Source organism: Zalophus californianus, chromosome 3 (assembly GCF_009762305.2).
Source record: "Zalophus californianus isolate mZalCal1 chromosome 3, mZalCal1.pri.v2, whole genome shotgun sequence".
NCBI classification, from domain to species: domain Eukaryota; kingdom Metazoa; phylum Chordata; class Mammalia; order Carnivora; family Otariidae; genus Zalophus; species Zalophus californianus.
Window position 1 is genome coordinate 10431445 of NC_045597.1, and position 16952 is coordinate 10448396.

Here is a 16952-nt window from a genome sequence, read left to right on the forward strand (position 1 = left end):
GATAAGTGCTTGGCAAATATTTGGGGGATTATATGTGAGTGTACACATATATATGCTTTCATGTACAGAACTACACCACCTCACACACAGCAGACACAAATTCTCACCCTCCTCTTAGGCGGAGGCCCGTGATACCCCTCCTGGACACTGGTGTGTGCGCACACACTCCCATCTTTGTCTCTAAGAGTAGAACATGAAACGGCTGGCTTGGAGGAAAAGTTTTGGGGGGAAAAAAGGAATAAAAAGTATTCTATAAGAACCTGGAATGGGAATTAAGAACAGGAAGAATAAAATATCTAGAGCCAAAACAGCACAAACCAAAGGTATAAGAAGGTAGTTAAAAAGCTAATTGAAAGAGACCTGTTATGGTCTTGAAACCAGTTATGGCCAAATTAACTAGAGAGGAGCTGATTGTGTAACTTTTCAGTTCTAAACATTTTATATATATAAATATATATATATAGTATATATATATAAAATATATATAAGTATATATATTTTATGTATTTATATACATATATATTTAAATATATATTCTACATATTTATATATACAAATAGAATATATATGCATTTCAGATAATAATTATATTTAGAGACCAGACATGATAAAAATAAGATAAAATTAATACTATTTTTGTTTATCTATCTTCTGTTGATTAAATGGTTTGGTGTCTTTGATTTTGGGGCCTCATTGGAAGAAATATTCAGAACATCTTAAAATTATTTGCGTTTCAGATTATCCCAAACTAAATTCCTATATTGTTGTATATTTTCATCTTCTAGTTTGAATAAATCCCATGACTCTTCAATATTTACATCTATATTAACCAGGAGACATTTACCAACTTACGTCAGGCATTCATAATACAGTCTTGGGAGATGAATTTCCATCAAATATTTGTTACATTGTCACCTTTGGAAAAAATGAAGGCTACGTTGTTCTTCTTCCGAGCCTTGATTTCTGGGGTTAAATATGCAGCCCTCCTTAAAGTCTTCAGCTAAGGTTTGAAATTGCTATTTATTTATCTCCGTCTTCAGCACAATTAGTGCAGTTGAATGGTTTGGAGGAGCAGTGTGACTCCCTCCGTGCCCTACAGCTGATGACTGGTTTGGACAGAGTAAAAAAACGTGTCATTTCATAGTATAGTTCCTGCCTGTTTTTTCAACCCCTCAAATTTGTTTTTCTCTCTTTCCTCAATAATTTAAGTATGTCAAAATGAATCACCCACTTGAAGATACTATCTCGTTCAAAAATTCTTGTTTAACTCTGTGTTCATCAAGTGTAACAACCTAAGCCCTTCACTGTGTCAGATCTAAAATTTGTTGAAAATGACTGCTATTTAATTTCATTTTCAAATGTGTGATTCCCCTCTTGAGTTTAAAACAAAAGTTTTATGTTCACTTGTCCACCAGTTAATATTAAAAATAAACATATGGGTAAATTTGAAGTGATTCTACATATAGACATTTTAATTAGCTACGGGAATGTCGACTGAAGTGTCCAAAGACCTTAAAATCATCATAGTGTAAGGTCCCCTGTCTAGCAGCCTTGCTGTGGACCTTCCTAACTTCTCACTAAAGTACTCATGAAGACAAAGAGAAACTCACAACAATACTGATGACTAAGACTAAGAAAGCACTGTTTGTCAAAATCTGGTGAGATTAGCTGGTTACTCTATGGCCTATTGAACGCTAGTGAGAAAGTAGAAAATGTTAGCACCTGCAGTCTGGCATTTCACTTATAATCGACTCTAAGTCAGAATCAGAGGATCTGAGGAAGGGATGGTCACTCTGGAGGCTAATTGCTGGAATATGTGCAGTAGCCTCATTGGCCAGTCATCACTCTGGGTCCTGTTGTGCCCAAGGCTGAATGGTGCAGCTCCTTGGAATATAGAAGATAGAAGATTATAGCACCTGAGAGGCACCTGGGTGGCTCAGTTCGTTAAGCATCCTACTCGTGATTTTGGCTCCAGTCATGATCTCAGGGTTGTGAGATCAAGGCCCGTGTTGGGCTCTGTGTTGGACATGGAGTCTGCTTAAGATTCTCTCTCTCCCTCTCCCTCTGCCCCCATCTCTCTCTCTCTCTCTCAAAAAAAGAAAAAAAATTACTTGAACTCAAATGTCCTGATCTGTTTTACTTACTTCACATTAATACATCTAAAAATAGGATCAAGAGTGAGAGGGTCTGTGTGAGTGCCCTTGGCATTATGAGTCATGATGGGTCTCTAGGTATCAGAATGGGATGATATGTATGTCATCCAGCCTAGAGTAACAAGGAGGTGCCAGAGAGCTGGGGCAGCTGGGCGTGGGGCAGTGCTGTGCTTGCAAATGTTTACAGTGTTTAATAACCATCTTGAAGTGGGAGAGTTCTGACTGGTAGCTTTTGCTCATTTCCATGGTGTGCCCACTATGGCCAATTTGAAGTTAGCAACATGACACTGAACATGAAGTTGGGGAGAGATGTACACAATTCCAACTCCAGCACACCACATGTGGGACCAACTGTGTTCCCCAACCACCTTCAATCAAGATGGCATATATATATATATATATAGAGAGAGAGAGAGAGAGTACAATTTTTGATAATCCCATCTGAAGGACCTAGTTTCCAAGATCACTATAGAGGAGAAGAGAGAAAGAGCTTGGAGAAGGCACCCCCTTTCTTAATTGTCCCTTTCAAAATGACACACCACTTCCATTCCATTCTGGTGATGAGAACCACTCTTACTGCCCCATGTCGAGGCTAACAGGCTAAGTAATGTCATTTAGCTCTGTGCCCGGAGTGAGGAAACAGGCTTGGTGGGTGTATTGGTTATACAACAAGCCACCCCTAAAACTTAATAGCTTATAAAACAGACACTGATTTTTGCTCATGAATTTGTGGCTCAGCTGATCCCAGCCGGGCTCGTCCTCTATTTGCAGTCAACCAGCATCCTCAGCTAGCTCATCAGCTAGCGTCTCTGCTTCTGGGCCATGGCTGACTCTCGGGGTAAAGGGGATGGCGGGGCCCACGGGCTCCATGCAGCAAGCCTGCCTAGAATGTCGCTGTGATGGTCCAACGAGCTGCAAGAATAAGTCTCAACCCCCAACTATTTTCTGAATCTCTGTTCACATCATCTCTGCCATTGTCTTGCTACCAAAACAAGTCACATGGCTAAGTCCAGAGTCAGAGTGGGAGGGTGCTGCCGAGGCTGTGGCTGCGGGGAGGTAGGTGCTATTCTGGCTCCGCCGCACAGGCTAGAAGAAATGTGACTCACTGACTTACTAGCCTAATAGTCGGTCCTTCTTAGTGGCACTTCTTTTCCACTGGGCATGCATTTACTTTTCGTTAAAATCTTGTTTGCGGGGCGCCTGGGTGGCTCAGTCGTTAAGCGTCTGCCTTCGGCTCAGGTCATGATCCCGGGGTCCTGGGATCGAGTCCCACATCAGGCTCCCCGCTCAGCGGGAAGCCTGCTTCTCCCTCTCCCACTCCCCCTGCTTGTGTTCCTGCTCTCCCTGTCTCTCTCTGTCAAATAAATAAATAAAATCTTAAAAAAAAAAAAAATCTTGTTTGCGTTACACAGTGGAGCTGGCGTTTGAAAAATATTAATAACAGTAATAAATACTTGTGTGGCAATTTACGATTTAACCTCTAACCTTACTCTTGCAGAGCAGAGTGAAAGATAGTCTCATGCTGGCCAAGAGATGAAAATACCTTAGGAACCTCCTCTTCCTTCTTTCTACAATTTGACTTCCATGTTTGGGAAGTCCCCCAGCTTACTGTCCGGGAAAGAGAGCAACCCAGTCAGGGCTTGACCTGTTCACGGATATCACAGATTCTCATTACCTTCGAGGAAAGTTACGTGTAGATTTCCATCTATCCTCTGGCTCTCCAGGGGCAGGCAGATGGGAAAGGCAGAGTTTCTCAGGACATCTACTCGTTCTGTTTTCAATCTTGTTATAAATATATTTGCTTTCTAACAATTCTCTATATCAGACAGCATTATTTTATATATTGATTATAGAGGTAACATATACCAGATGTCTTCTAAATACGGGAAACGGAAGATGCACCACTTGCACATGAGAGATGTATTTTAGGTTTTTGTTCTTGGTCTTTAACACTGTGTTCTTGTTCTTATGCTCATGGCTGCATATGCAAGATGGTTTCTGAGAATATCATTGTGTAATTGCATTGTTCTCCAAATATGTTTATTTTGAGGTCTAATTAAAACAGTTTTTAGTACATGGTTGATACAATGTACAATGCATGAAATTTGTTTACCAAGGTAGGATATTTTCTCTCAAGCAGCAATTTAAAGAAAGATTTGATTTCTGAGCTGTACTATTCATTATCTTAATTTATCCTCATTATGGCCTCCATAGTTTTGATCTGTTGGATGTTTGCCTACAGGGTCTTCAGAATCTTTAAGGCAGTGTTTTATAGGCAAAATTACTGAACAAATTAATAGAAATAACTCCAGTGAAGCCCTCAAGCTAAAAATGGGACAGCATAAGACCTTTCTAAAAGTCTATACACCTTCACGGTCCCTCTCAAGATTAATTATCTCTTTGGCTTGATTTCTCATATTGTACCTTCTTACCTTCCCCACAAGCAACTGATTCTCTCTCTACCTTTAAATGCCTAGAGAGTTTTCAAATACAGTAGTAATGATAATAAGAGTCCTGAATGCAAGATGTTGGCTATGTGTTAGACTGTATATTAAATAGTCTCATTTCTATTCATGTTACCACCTAGAGATGTAGGTGCTCTCAAATTCATTTCTCATATACAAACACTAAGTCACAGAGAGGTGAAATCATGCACAGAGTCAAGATTTGAACTCAGCTCAGCCTGCCTTCAAACTGATATTTTTTCCCCACCCTGGAGACTTTACCCCCCTTCTGTGAGGAACAGGTCATCTTCAGCTTTCAAATACAAGGTTCACAAACTTGTTCCCTCTATTTAATCACAAACACTTAGTGAAGGAGCTGCTGTTCTTTCTTCTTTAATACATAGAACAGTGTCAGAAGCATTTTGACTGCCTGTTAGAAGGCAAAAGAGCACCTACTTTGGACTCAAAACATATGAGACTACTTTCTTTTTTTCAAAAAAAAGATTTATTTATTTGACAGAGAGAGACACAGCGAGAGAGGGAACACAAGCAGGGGGAGTGGGAGAGGGAGAAGCAGGCTTCCTGCCAAGCAGGGAGCCCTATGCGGGGCTTGATCCCAGGACCCTGGGATCATGACCTGAGCTAAAGGCAGATGCTTAATGACTGAGCCACCCAGGTGCCCCAAAACATATGAGACTACTCTCTAACTCTGTGAGTTTGGAAGTCTGCTTATCCTTACCTTGTCCTTTCTTCATATGTGAAAGGAGATAACAAAACATCTATCACACAGGGTTGTTGATTAAATGATATTTTTACATCAGCATGCAATATGCTTGGAAGGAAACTTGCCACAAACCAAGCACTCAAATGGTGGTCTTGTTTTGATAATACATCTTGGTGTCAATTTGAATTGAGTGAGGATCCCTATCTATATTTGGTGTAGACTTCACAGTCTCTTGAGAACATTCCTTTCACGATAGGACTCAGAACTAATAAAAGAAAAGTGACCTTTCTCCTTCTTCTGCTTGAGTTGAGATTCAGTATCATGCTGCAGACCCATTGTCTTATTACACGTTCTAAAACAAAGTAAGGTGTAAACCTTAGTTGCCATAATGAGTTTACATTTGTAGTAATAAAGTTTACAGAGACCCCTACTGGCATATCACCTTGGGTGGAGCCCTTTGGTGAGGTAGAATTTTGTAGCGCTAGTGCTGTATGCAGTCAGGTTTCGGAGGAGATGATTGAACTGGAGTATGTCAAAATCACGAACAATATTTCTATTAGATTCCTATTCTGCTGTAACACATTAACGCAAACTTATTGACTTACAACAACATATCATTTATAGTTGTGTAGGTCAGAACTCCAAAATGAGTTTCAGCTGGCTAAAATGAAGGTCTCAGGAAGACTGGCTTACTTTTGGAGGTCTAGGGAAGAAACAATTTTCTTGCCTTTTCCAGATTCTAGGCATCACTTGACTTTATGAAAGAGTCTGTGATGGGTCTTCATAAAACTTGCCCCAAATGATTGAAAAGCCAACACATACTTTGTTCTTCATGAACCTGGTTTAGTTGGGTTTTAATCTTGGAGCTGAAGAGTGGGGGGAAGGTAGGCATTCATTTTGTGGTGGTGTATCCTAACATATTACCATAATATTCCAGCAAGTATTGTTCTATTCTCTTCAGTGGTTATAGACTTTCAGAGTCATGAAATTGTGAATTTGTGAAAAAAATTTATAGGTCACCCAGTTTAAACTGCTACTCAAGAAGTATCCTCTACAACAGAGCCTCTCACACTTTAATATGCACATTAATTATTGGTGACCTTGTTAAAAATGCCGATTCTGATTCAGTAGGTCTAGGATTGGGCCTGAAAACCTGCATTTCTTTTTTTTTATTAATATATAATGTATTATTTGTTTCGGGGGTACAGGTCTGTGATTCATCAGTCTTACACAATACACAGAGCTCACCATAGCACGTACCCTCCCCCATATCCATCACCCAGCCACCCCATCCCTCCCACCCCCCACCACTCCAGCAACCCTCAGTTTGTTTCCTGAGATTAAGAGTCTCTTATGGTTTGCATTTCTAATACGCTCCCAGGAAACTCCTGGTCCAGGGACCACACTTTGAGTAGTTAAGGCTCCTGAGCATTCCTGACAGATACTGCTGCCTTGGGGATGGTTCTGTTATAGTCTTTTCTTTGTATTTTGGTAATTCCAACTGTCACATACAATTGGTTTTTCTTGGACCAGAGCCAAACTAAAAATATATGTAAAACTTGTCTGATTTTTTTAAAATATAAACCAAAATGATATTGCAATTGAAGGGAACCATAAAAAGTTGAATGTGTATGCAGGATTCAAAGAGTTTTATGTTATATATAGAAATATATACATAAATGTATAAATATATATACACAAACATGCATATGTGTGTTTATAGGTTTATATATATATCCACATCCATGTTAAATAATTCTGAAAAATCTCAAGTTATATAATATTTTGTGGAACTGACTCAATTTAACATTTTCCTTTACATTAATTTTTTTTAAGATTTTTTATTTATTTATTTGACAGAGAGAGAGCGAGAGAGGGAACACAAGCAGGGGGAGTGGGAGAGGGAGAAGCAGGCCTCCGGCTCAGCAGGGAGCCCGACACGGGGCTCGATCCCAGGACCCCAGGATCATGACCTGAGCCGAAGGCAGATGCTTAACAACTGAGCCACCCAGGTGCCCCGATTTTTTATTTTTTTATAAAAATTAATGTAAAAGGAGGGGCGCCTGGGTGGCTCAGTCATTAAGTGTCTGCCTTCAGCTCAGGTCGTGATCCCAGGGTTCTCTGTTCGAACCCCATATCGGGCTCCCTGCTCAACAGGAAGCCTGCTTCTCCCTCTCTCGCTCCCCCTGCTTGTGTTCCCTCTCTCACTGTGTCTCTCTCTGTCAAATAAATAAATAAAATCTTTAAAAAATAAAATAAAATAAAAAATCGAAGGGTATAAATTTGTACTGTCCTACAGATATAAGCATGAGTCTAAATGTGATGTTTCTAGCCCTCTGCTTAATTAAGGAAACCGACAGCCAGCCAACATGGGTTGGATTGAATTGAGCTGAAGTGGACCATGTCACTAGCTCTCACTTCAAAGCTAGAGTTACTGGTTCTAATATTCAGATTTAGCTACTGCACATACTGGTCACCTTAATTCTTATTTAATATTTGAAAGTTATTACTTTGGAGAAAGCTAAGCCGTGGTGATTATAGTGTATCAAAATCCATTGTAAGTGATTATTTTAGTGACTCTGTACCAACAGGGACATGTAGACATTCAGACAAAAAACAACCTAATTATAATGACAACACCAAAGCGAAGCTGTGGCAGTTAAACAAAACCAATTTAAAAGTTTTTTGACAGCTGTGGCTAAAAGCTTTGTTTGGATCTTTCAGTAATAACAGTTTACTTAAGACACAAATCCACAGCTAAGGAAAATAGAGAAAGTTGTGGCTTTTCTGTCATGCAGATAAAGTAGAAGTCTGTTGAAATATTTTTAATATAACATTATGTTGAAAAGAGTATAGAGAAGGAATAATAGTTATGGAATGTAACTCTCACAATTCAAGAGAGACCAAATAACAATACAAATTCTAATGAGAGTAGAAATGTGCCGGCTGATTTGCTTATCTGTCTTATGAAGGTCAGTTTCTGCAAGCAAATTTGTGTGCCTTTAAATATGTTGATTGGCAATCCTGGGATTTGATTTTGTATTACCTATAAAGTCAAAGGCACATGGATGTAATGCTTCCATACACAGACCCTTACTAAATACCTGCTTTTCCAATAGCTCCAACATCTCTCAAATTATTAGATCTTACCACCTTTATTTATCTCCCTTGGTCCTGGACTCCGTCAAATACACCGCATAATTAATTCTTTGACCTTGGGCAATTAATCTCCCATTTCTGGACAGAAAAAAAAAATGCCTGGATTCACAGAATTGCACTTATTTTTTATTGCAAATCTTTGTAGAACCCTTATAATATGCAAGCACTGCTCTAAGCGCTTTACAAATATTGACTCACTTAAAATGGTAACAACTTTTGGAGTGGCCACTGTTATTTCTACTTTACTGATGAGGAAACGGAAGCTCAGAAAGCCTTAGCTAACTTGCCCAGGGCTGCAGAACTTGTATGTGGCGGAATCACCGCTCCATGCACTTTGGCTCTGAGCCCACGTCCTCAGTGACAAGTGCAGGGTATGGAAGACTGTGTGAAGTCACATGCGTGAATGCATGAGACAGCGGCCCAGAGGAGGCAGCCCTGTTTTTCTTTTCCCATACCCAGGTTCTACTTTAGTCAGGTGCTTTTAGTTGCCAAAATTGAAGAATTCTCAGGTCAGATCAAATGGAAGGATCCGTGCCCCTACGTGCCAAGAAGAAACAAGGCCTCCATGCGTGGTGGCGCTAGTCTCTGGGCAGTTGGTGCCAAGGGATGTGATTTAGTGGTTTGTTGTTATGCACTCAGGTCCTGTCCATAGGCCAGCTTCTCTCTCCGTTTTTTGCTGCCCGAGGCCTTCAGCCTGTACTCTCTCCTTTTATATACTGTCTACCCCACCGTGGAGGGACTTCAACAGACTTGGGTATGGAGCCTGCTTCTACTGTGTACTTGCTGTGTGATCTTGGACAAATGACTTAATCTCTCTGAACTCACTGGAAAAACTGAGGAATATATCCTGCTGTGTAGGGCTACAGTGGAGATGAAAAGAGATAAAGTAAATAACATACTTATAGAATGGCCTGGAACATTGTAAGCATTGAATACATGCTAGCCATCATAATAACAGTCATTATTTTTGAATGCCTAATTATTTCACCTCAGTGGAGGCAGTAGACTTGGGTCCAAATTATGGGTCCACCTGCAATACTTGTGTGACAGTGGGAAAGTTATTTAACTCTGCTGAGCCTCCATTTTCCTCTCTATAAAATTGGGGTAACTTCCTAGAGCAGTTTCTGTCTTTGTTGAGAGTGTATCTGTTTTGCCTCCTCAGCAAATGATGCGGTCGTCAGTGTTCCACATGTTCATTCTGAGCATGGTGACTGTGGATGTGATAGTAGCCGCGAGCAACTACCACAAAGGAGAGAGCTTCAGACGGCAGTATGACGAGTTCTACCTCGCAGAGGTAAGCAGCCCCCTCAGAGGCAGATCAGTGTTCAAGGTAAAGGTGAACCCCAGGTGGTGCCTTTTAGAAATGTGAAAATTAACATCAGTTCCTTAATTACTTGACTTTGACCAAAGCTGATTCATTGTCTGCTTCTTAAATGTTTCTTTGGTCACTGTGTTGCCTGGCTCATTTTCTGTCGCCCTCAGACTGAGTGACTTCCCCACCATGTCACATTGCCAAGGTAACTCCTTTGCCCCCGCTATTACCCTTTTGAGCTTGCTATTTTCCTATCCACCTCTCATTTTCTCTCCCTTTCTCACGTTGTGTTAGTCTGTTTCCTACTAAGTGTAAGCAAGCACAGATTCAGAAGATTGTAAGTAAGCAAGTCAGTTCAACAAGACCAAAGAGAGGGCAGGAGGGAAATTGGAAAAGGTAATACAATAATTTCTGTGCTAGAAACAGAGGTGTTACCACCTGCACTGAAGATACCAAGTCAGGAGCAGGTACGTTTAATGATTAAATAGGCATCTTCTAGCACCCTACGTACCATACTAGAGTTTTGGAATAGTACTTCTTATTGACTGAGTTAACTTTGTTATTAGTTGATTCTTAAATATTTTAATGACATCCAGAGACCACTTTCTTATTGTGAAAAATTATTTCTAAAATACATCTCAAAATTCAGTGATTACATATTTATGGAAAATTGATTGACATATAACTCTTTAGAAATCCATTTATCTTTTAAATGAGGTATGCATATACAGCTGAACTACACTTTAAGAAATCCAATATATGAAAAAGTAAACTTAAAAAAACAAAAATAGTAATTTGACTATTTTTATTATAAAAGCATTTTCCATGTAAAAAAAAAATCAATTTGCCATATAGTTGAGTTCTCTAAGATATCCAGAATTCCTCCAGTACATTTAAAAATGGATTTGGTTAATAAAAATTCAATCCACCCGCACATAAACTTTTCAGAAAAAGAACTGATGGCATATACCTATTGAATGTTAGCATCTATGTGGGTATCAAGAAGCTTTTAAGGAGTCACTTATGAATTCCCCTCTTCATGGAGGTTTGTTGCCTGTAACAAAATATCATTTATATTAAACTTCTACTGTGATGTTATGCTCCCTAATTGCTATGTGGTATATGGAGCTTATAGTTTAGCAAGAAATATAGACAGTAAACAATAAGTGTTTTATGCTGTGGAGTACCAATGACAGGAGCTCATGAAGACATTATATCGAGCCTGACACTTGAAAAATGGGTATAATTTTGCTGCACACAAAGATTGGGTTGTCATTAAAAGCACAGGGAAACATGGACCAATAGTAATTTTTGCAGGTGAATTTCTAAAGCAAGGATCGAACATTGAAGGAATCCCAGTCAAGTGATTGCTGTCTGAAGTAGAAAGCAAGGTCTATATCCAGACTGATAACAAGACTATAAAATGGGAAGGTGTGGACACTGTGAAGAATGCAAAAAAAAAAGCAAATCAAAGATACATCAATTCCAATCCTGAAGACCCAGCTGAATTTTGAGGCTACAAATTCATAATGATACCAATTTAGACAGGTCTGTGCCTTTTTTAGGCCTTGCATAAAGGGGAGAAAGGCAACACTTAGACTGAGCCAGCTCTGGTGATTTTCCAGGCTGGTGGAGCTGAGAGAGGTAGAGAAGGTAACGTTTTTTGTTTTGGTTTTGGTTTTTTGGGTTTTGTTCATTTGTTTGTTTTGGTGCAAAATGATGGTTTTATTAAAGCGTGGGGACGGGGCCCATGGGCAGAAAGAGCTGCTGCCCCGGGGTTATGAGGGCTGGCTGATTAGATACTATGGGGTTGGGGAGGTAAGGAAAAGGGAGGTTTCAAAAGGATTTTCTTATGTTAAAGAAGACTCCCAGGATACCAAAGACCTTGCCATTGTCAAGGAAGGTTGTTTTTCCTTCTAACAAGGCATTAACATTAAGATAGTTGGGAGCTTCCTGGAGGAACATTACACTCTGCCCCCTTCAAGTATCTGTCAATGAGCTGCAGGTTATAAGGAAAGTGGGACCCAGGATTTAGGATTTCAGAATAATTCTGGATAACTAAATATAAAATATGGAGTGTTATATGGATGTGATTGGCTCAAACATAATGATGGAGTCAAGGCAAAATGTCAGGGAGCTATCAGACTAAGATGTTGGCTGAAATCTTCACAGTGGTAGTGAAATCATTCAGTGTGAGGCCCGTTCTTGGGGAAGGAGCCTAGGCAGGGGCATATAGGAAGGACTGATGGAGAGATTAATAGACGGCAGCCACAGGGAGTGTCAGATGAGACGGTATCTTAACCTGATGGAGTACACCTCAAAGGAGTGTTGAGGAGTAAGAGACAGGGCATCTCTTCCTCATCCGTATGCTATCCTACATGGGCCATGTGGGGTACTGGAGCAGAGCCTCCCCTTCTGGAAAGCGCTGTGGAGGAAGGCATGCATTTGGGACAGAATCAGCTGAGGCAAGGACATAGGAAACAGATTCAGTGAACAGGGATAAGTCAGCAAAGTTTTTCTTAAAGAGCCAGATAATAAACATCATAGGCTTTTCAGGCCACATGCTCTTTATCTCAGCTACTCAACTCTACCATTGTTGTGCAAAAATGATGTACAAAATGAGTGTGGGCTCAGAATGGTGGTGTTCCAGTAAAACTGTATTTATAAAAATAAGCAATGGGCTCAACGTTGGTTTAAGCTATAGAAACAGAGAGTATGTCAACTAACATCTTTATGTGTTAAATACAAATATACTAATACTAACAACAAGAATAGCTGCCATTTGGGGGAGATTCTATTATGTTGCCAAGTATTTTAAAGGGCTTCATTATCCCATTTAATTCTTAAAATAGCTGGAGAAATTCGAGTGTATGGGCTATCATGATTCAGTATTTAAGGCAATAGCATAATATAATATTTTGGAAAGTTTATTTTTAAAAAAGATCACAAATGGCCCTGAGCTTTCAAAGAAGTAATTTCTTGAGTTCCCACATATTCCAGGATAACCTCAAAAATCCAAAATAAACTACTCTACCCATTAGAATCAACTTGCAGTCTAAAAAACATCCTTTAAGCATAAATTAAGCTGCTTAGCTTCTGTTGTGTAGCTGGAGACCAGTTTTGCTACTTTGGACTAACTAACCTAAATTTAAAATTAGTTTAGAAACAGGAAAAACTTTTCTTTGTTTTTTTGGCTATGTATAAATGTAAAAAGGTAAATTTACTTTCTTTTGTAAGAGTTCGCATTTTTAATTCTGATCTAAGATAAAACATTGTTAGTAATAGTATACATAAAATCACATTTTTATAATGAACATAATTATATTTTTAAATGGATATTCTCATTCTCTTAAGTAATAAAACTTAAACGGTACTTTTCTATTGTTATATAAAAATATATAAATATATAGGTGTATCCATTAGACTGTATGTTTAACAGAACCTTATCAGCACAGTGTTATGCACAGAAGCTTAACAATTTTAACAAAATTCCTCTTTTAAGAAAGTCAAAAATTGATGGGAGAGCTAGCGCAATGAAGTAAGCAATGAAGAACAGCATTTCTGGTCAGGAGACAGGTTTACCTTGTTTAGAACTCCAGGATGTCTCTTTGGTTTCCTGTTTTTCTATGGCAGCTATGTGTTTGAAGCAGAAAGTCTTTCTTTTTTTTTTTTTTCTTTTCTTTTCTTATGTTATGTTAATCACCATACATTACATCAGTTTTGGATGTAGTGTTCCATGATTCATTGTTTGCTTATAACACCCAGTGCTCCATTCAGTATGTGCCCTCTTTAATACCCATCACCAGGCTAACCCATCCCCCACCCCCCTCCCCTCTAGAACCCTCAGTTTGTTTCTCAGAGTCCATAGTCTCTCATGGTTCATCTCTCCCTCCGATTTCCCCTCCTTCATTTTTCCCTTCCTGCTATCTTCTTCCTTTTTTTTTTTTTAACATATAATGTATTGTTTCAGAGGTATAGATCTGTGATTCAACAGTCTTGCACAATTCACAGCACTCACCATAGCACATACCCTCCCCAATGTCTATCACTCAGCCACCCCATCCCTCCCCCCACACCACTCCAGCAACCCTCAGTTTGTTTCCTGAGGTTAAGAATTCCTCATATCAGTGAGATCATATGATACTTGTCTTTCTCTGATTGACTTATTTCGCTCAGCATAATATCCTCCAGTTCCATCCATGTCATTGCAAATGGCAAGATTTTATTCCTTTTGATGGCTGCATAATATTCCATTGTATATATAGACCACATCTTCTTTATCCATTCATCTGTCGATGACATCTTGGCTCTTTCCATAGTTTGGCTATTGTGGACATTGCTGCTATAAACACCATGGTGCACATACCCCTTCGGATCCCGACATTTGTATCTTTGGGGTAAATACCCAGTAGTGCAATTGCTGGGTCATAGGGTAGCTCTATTTTCAACTTTTTGGGGAACCTCCATACTGTTTTCCAGAGTGGCTGCACCAGCTTGCATTCCCACCAACAGTGTAGGAGGGTTCCCCTTTCTCCGCATCCCCACCAACATCTGTCGTTTCCTGACTTGTTAATTTTAGCCACTCTGGTGTGAGGTGGTATCTCATGGAAGTTTTGATTTGGATTTCCCTGATGCCGAGCGATGTTGAGCACTTTTTCATGTGTCTGTTGGCCATTTGGATGTCTTCTTTGGAAAACATGTCTTCTGCCCATTTCTTGATTGGATCATTTGTTCTTTGGGTGTTGAGCTTAATAAATTCTTTATAGATTTTGGATACTAGCCCTTTATCTGATATGTCATTTGCAAATATCTTCTCCCATTTTGTTGGTTGTCTTTTGGTTTTGTGGACTGTTTCTTTTGCTGTGCAAAAGCTTTTTATCTTGATGAAGTCCCAATAGTCCATTTTTGCCCTTGCTTTCCTTGCCTTTGGCGCTATTTCTAGGAAAAAGTTGCTGTGGCTGAGGTTGAAGAGGTTGCTGCTTGTGTTCTCCTTTAGGATGTTGATGGACTCCTGTCTCACATTTAGGTCTTTCAACCATTTTGAGTCTATTTTTGTGTGTGGTCTAAGGAAACGGTCCAATTTCATTCTTCTGCATGTGGCTGTCCAATTTTCCCAACACCATTTGTTGAAGAGACTGTCTTTTTTCCATTGGACATTCTTTCCTGCTTTGTCGAAGATTAGTTGACCATAGAGTTGAGGGTCCATTTCTGGGTTCTCTATTCTGTTCCCTTGAGATCTATGTGTCTGTTTTTGTGCCAGTACCATACTGTCTTGATGATGACAGCTTTGTCATCATCACGTCAATAGAGCTTGAAGTCCGGAATTGTGATGCCACCAGCTTTCCTTTTCTTTTTCAACATTCCTCTGGCTATTCAGGGTCTCTTCTGGTTCCATACAAATTTTAGGATTATTTGTTCCATTTCTTTGAAAGAAGTTGATGGTATTTTGATAGGGATTGCATTAAATGTGTAGATTGTTTTAGGTAGCACTGACACCTTCACAATATTTGTTCGTCCAGTCCATGAGCATGGAACGTTTTTCCATTTCTTTGTGTCTCCCTCAATTTCTTTCATGAGTATTCTATAGTTTTCTGAGTACAGATTCTTTGCCTCTTTGGTTAGATTTATTCCTAGGTATCTTATGGTTTGGGGTGCAATTGTAAATGGGATCAACTCCTTAATTTGTCTCTCTTCTGTCTTGTTGGTGTATAGGAATGCCACTGATTTCTGTGCATTGATTTTATAGCCTGCTACTTGACTGAATTCCTGTATGAGTTCTAGCAGTTTTGGGGTGGAGTCTTTTGGGTTTTCCACATAAAGTATCATATCATCTGCAACAACTGGGAGTTTGACTTCTTCTTTGCCGATTTGGATGCCTTTGATTTCTTTTTGTTGTCTGATTGCTGTGGCTAGGACTTCTAATACTATGTTGAATAGCAGTGGTGAGAGTGGACATCTCTGCCATGTTCCTGACCTTAGGGGAAAAGCTCTCAGTTTTTCCCTGTTGAGAATGGTATTTGCTGTGGGTTTTTCATAGATGGCTTTTATGATATTGAGGTATGTACCCTCTATCCCTATACTCTGAAGAGTTTTGATCAAGAAAGGATGCTGTACTTTGTCAAATGCTTTTTCTGCATCTACTGAGAGGATTATATGGTTCTTGTTCTTTGTTTTATTAATGTATTGTATCACACTGATTGATTTGTGGATGTTGAACCAACCTTGCAGCCCAGAGATAAATCCCACTTGGTCATGCTGAATAATCCTTTTAATGTACTGTTGTATTCTATTGGCTAGTATTTTGGTGAGAATTTTTGCATCCATGTTCATCAAGGATATGGGTCTGTAATTCTCTTTTTTGATGGGGTCTTTGTCTGGTTTTGGGATCAGGTAATGGTGGCCTCATAAAACAAGTTTGGAAGTTTTCCTTCCATTTCTATTTTTTGGAACAGTTTCAGAAGAATAGGTATTAATTCTTCTTTAAATGTTTGGTAGAACTCCCCTGGGAAGCCACCTGGTCCTGGGCTTTTCTTTGTTGGGAGATTTTTGATGACTACTTCAATTTCCTTAGTGGTTATAGGTCTGTTCAGGTTTTCTATCTCTTCCTGGTTCAGTTTTGGTAGTTGATGTATCTCTAGGAATGCATCCATTTCTTCCAGATTATCTAATTTGCTGGCATAGAGTTGCTCATAATATGTTCTTATAATTGTTTGTATTTCTTTGGTGTTGGTTGTGATCTCTCCTTTTTCATTCATGATTTTATTTATTTGGGTCATTTCTCTTTTGTTTTTGATAAGTCTGGCCAGGAGTTTATCAATCTTATTAATTCTTTCGAAGAACCAGCTCCTAGTCTTGCTGATCTGTTGTACTGTTCTTTTCGTTTCTATTTCATTGATTTCTGCTCTATCTTCACTATTTCTCTTCTGCTGGGCTTAGGCTTTATTTGCTGTTCTTTCTCCAAGTCCTTTAGGTGTAGGGTTAGGTTGTGTATTTGAGACTTTTCTTGTTTCTTGAGAAAGGCTTGTATTGCTGTATACTTTCCTCTTAGGACTACCTTTGCTGCATTCCAAAGATTTTGAACAGTTGTGTTCTCATTTTCATTGGTTACCATGAATTTTTTTTAATTCTTTTTAATTTCCTGGTTGACCCATTCTTTAGTA

The 16952-nt window shown here is 39.2% G+C and overlaps 1 protein-coding gene across 5 annotated transcripts in view; it reads left to right on the plus strand.

The window, feature by feature from the left end:
• Positions 1-16952, plus strand: part of NALCN (sodium leak channel, non-selective) — a 308843-nt gene that overhangs the window by 121630 nt on the left and 170261 nt on the right. For all 5 annotated transcript variants that reach the window (XM_027590539.2, XM_027590535.2, XM_027590538.2 and 2 more), the window contains exon 11: positions 9643-9774. In XM_027590539.2, the coding sequence (XP_027446340.2) occupies positions 9643-9774 (132 nt within the window). The remainder of the gene's footprint in view (positions 1-9642; positions 9775-16952) is intronic.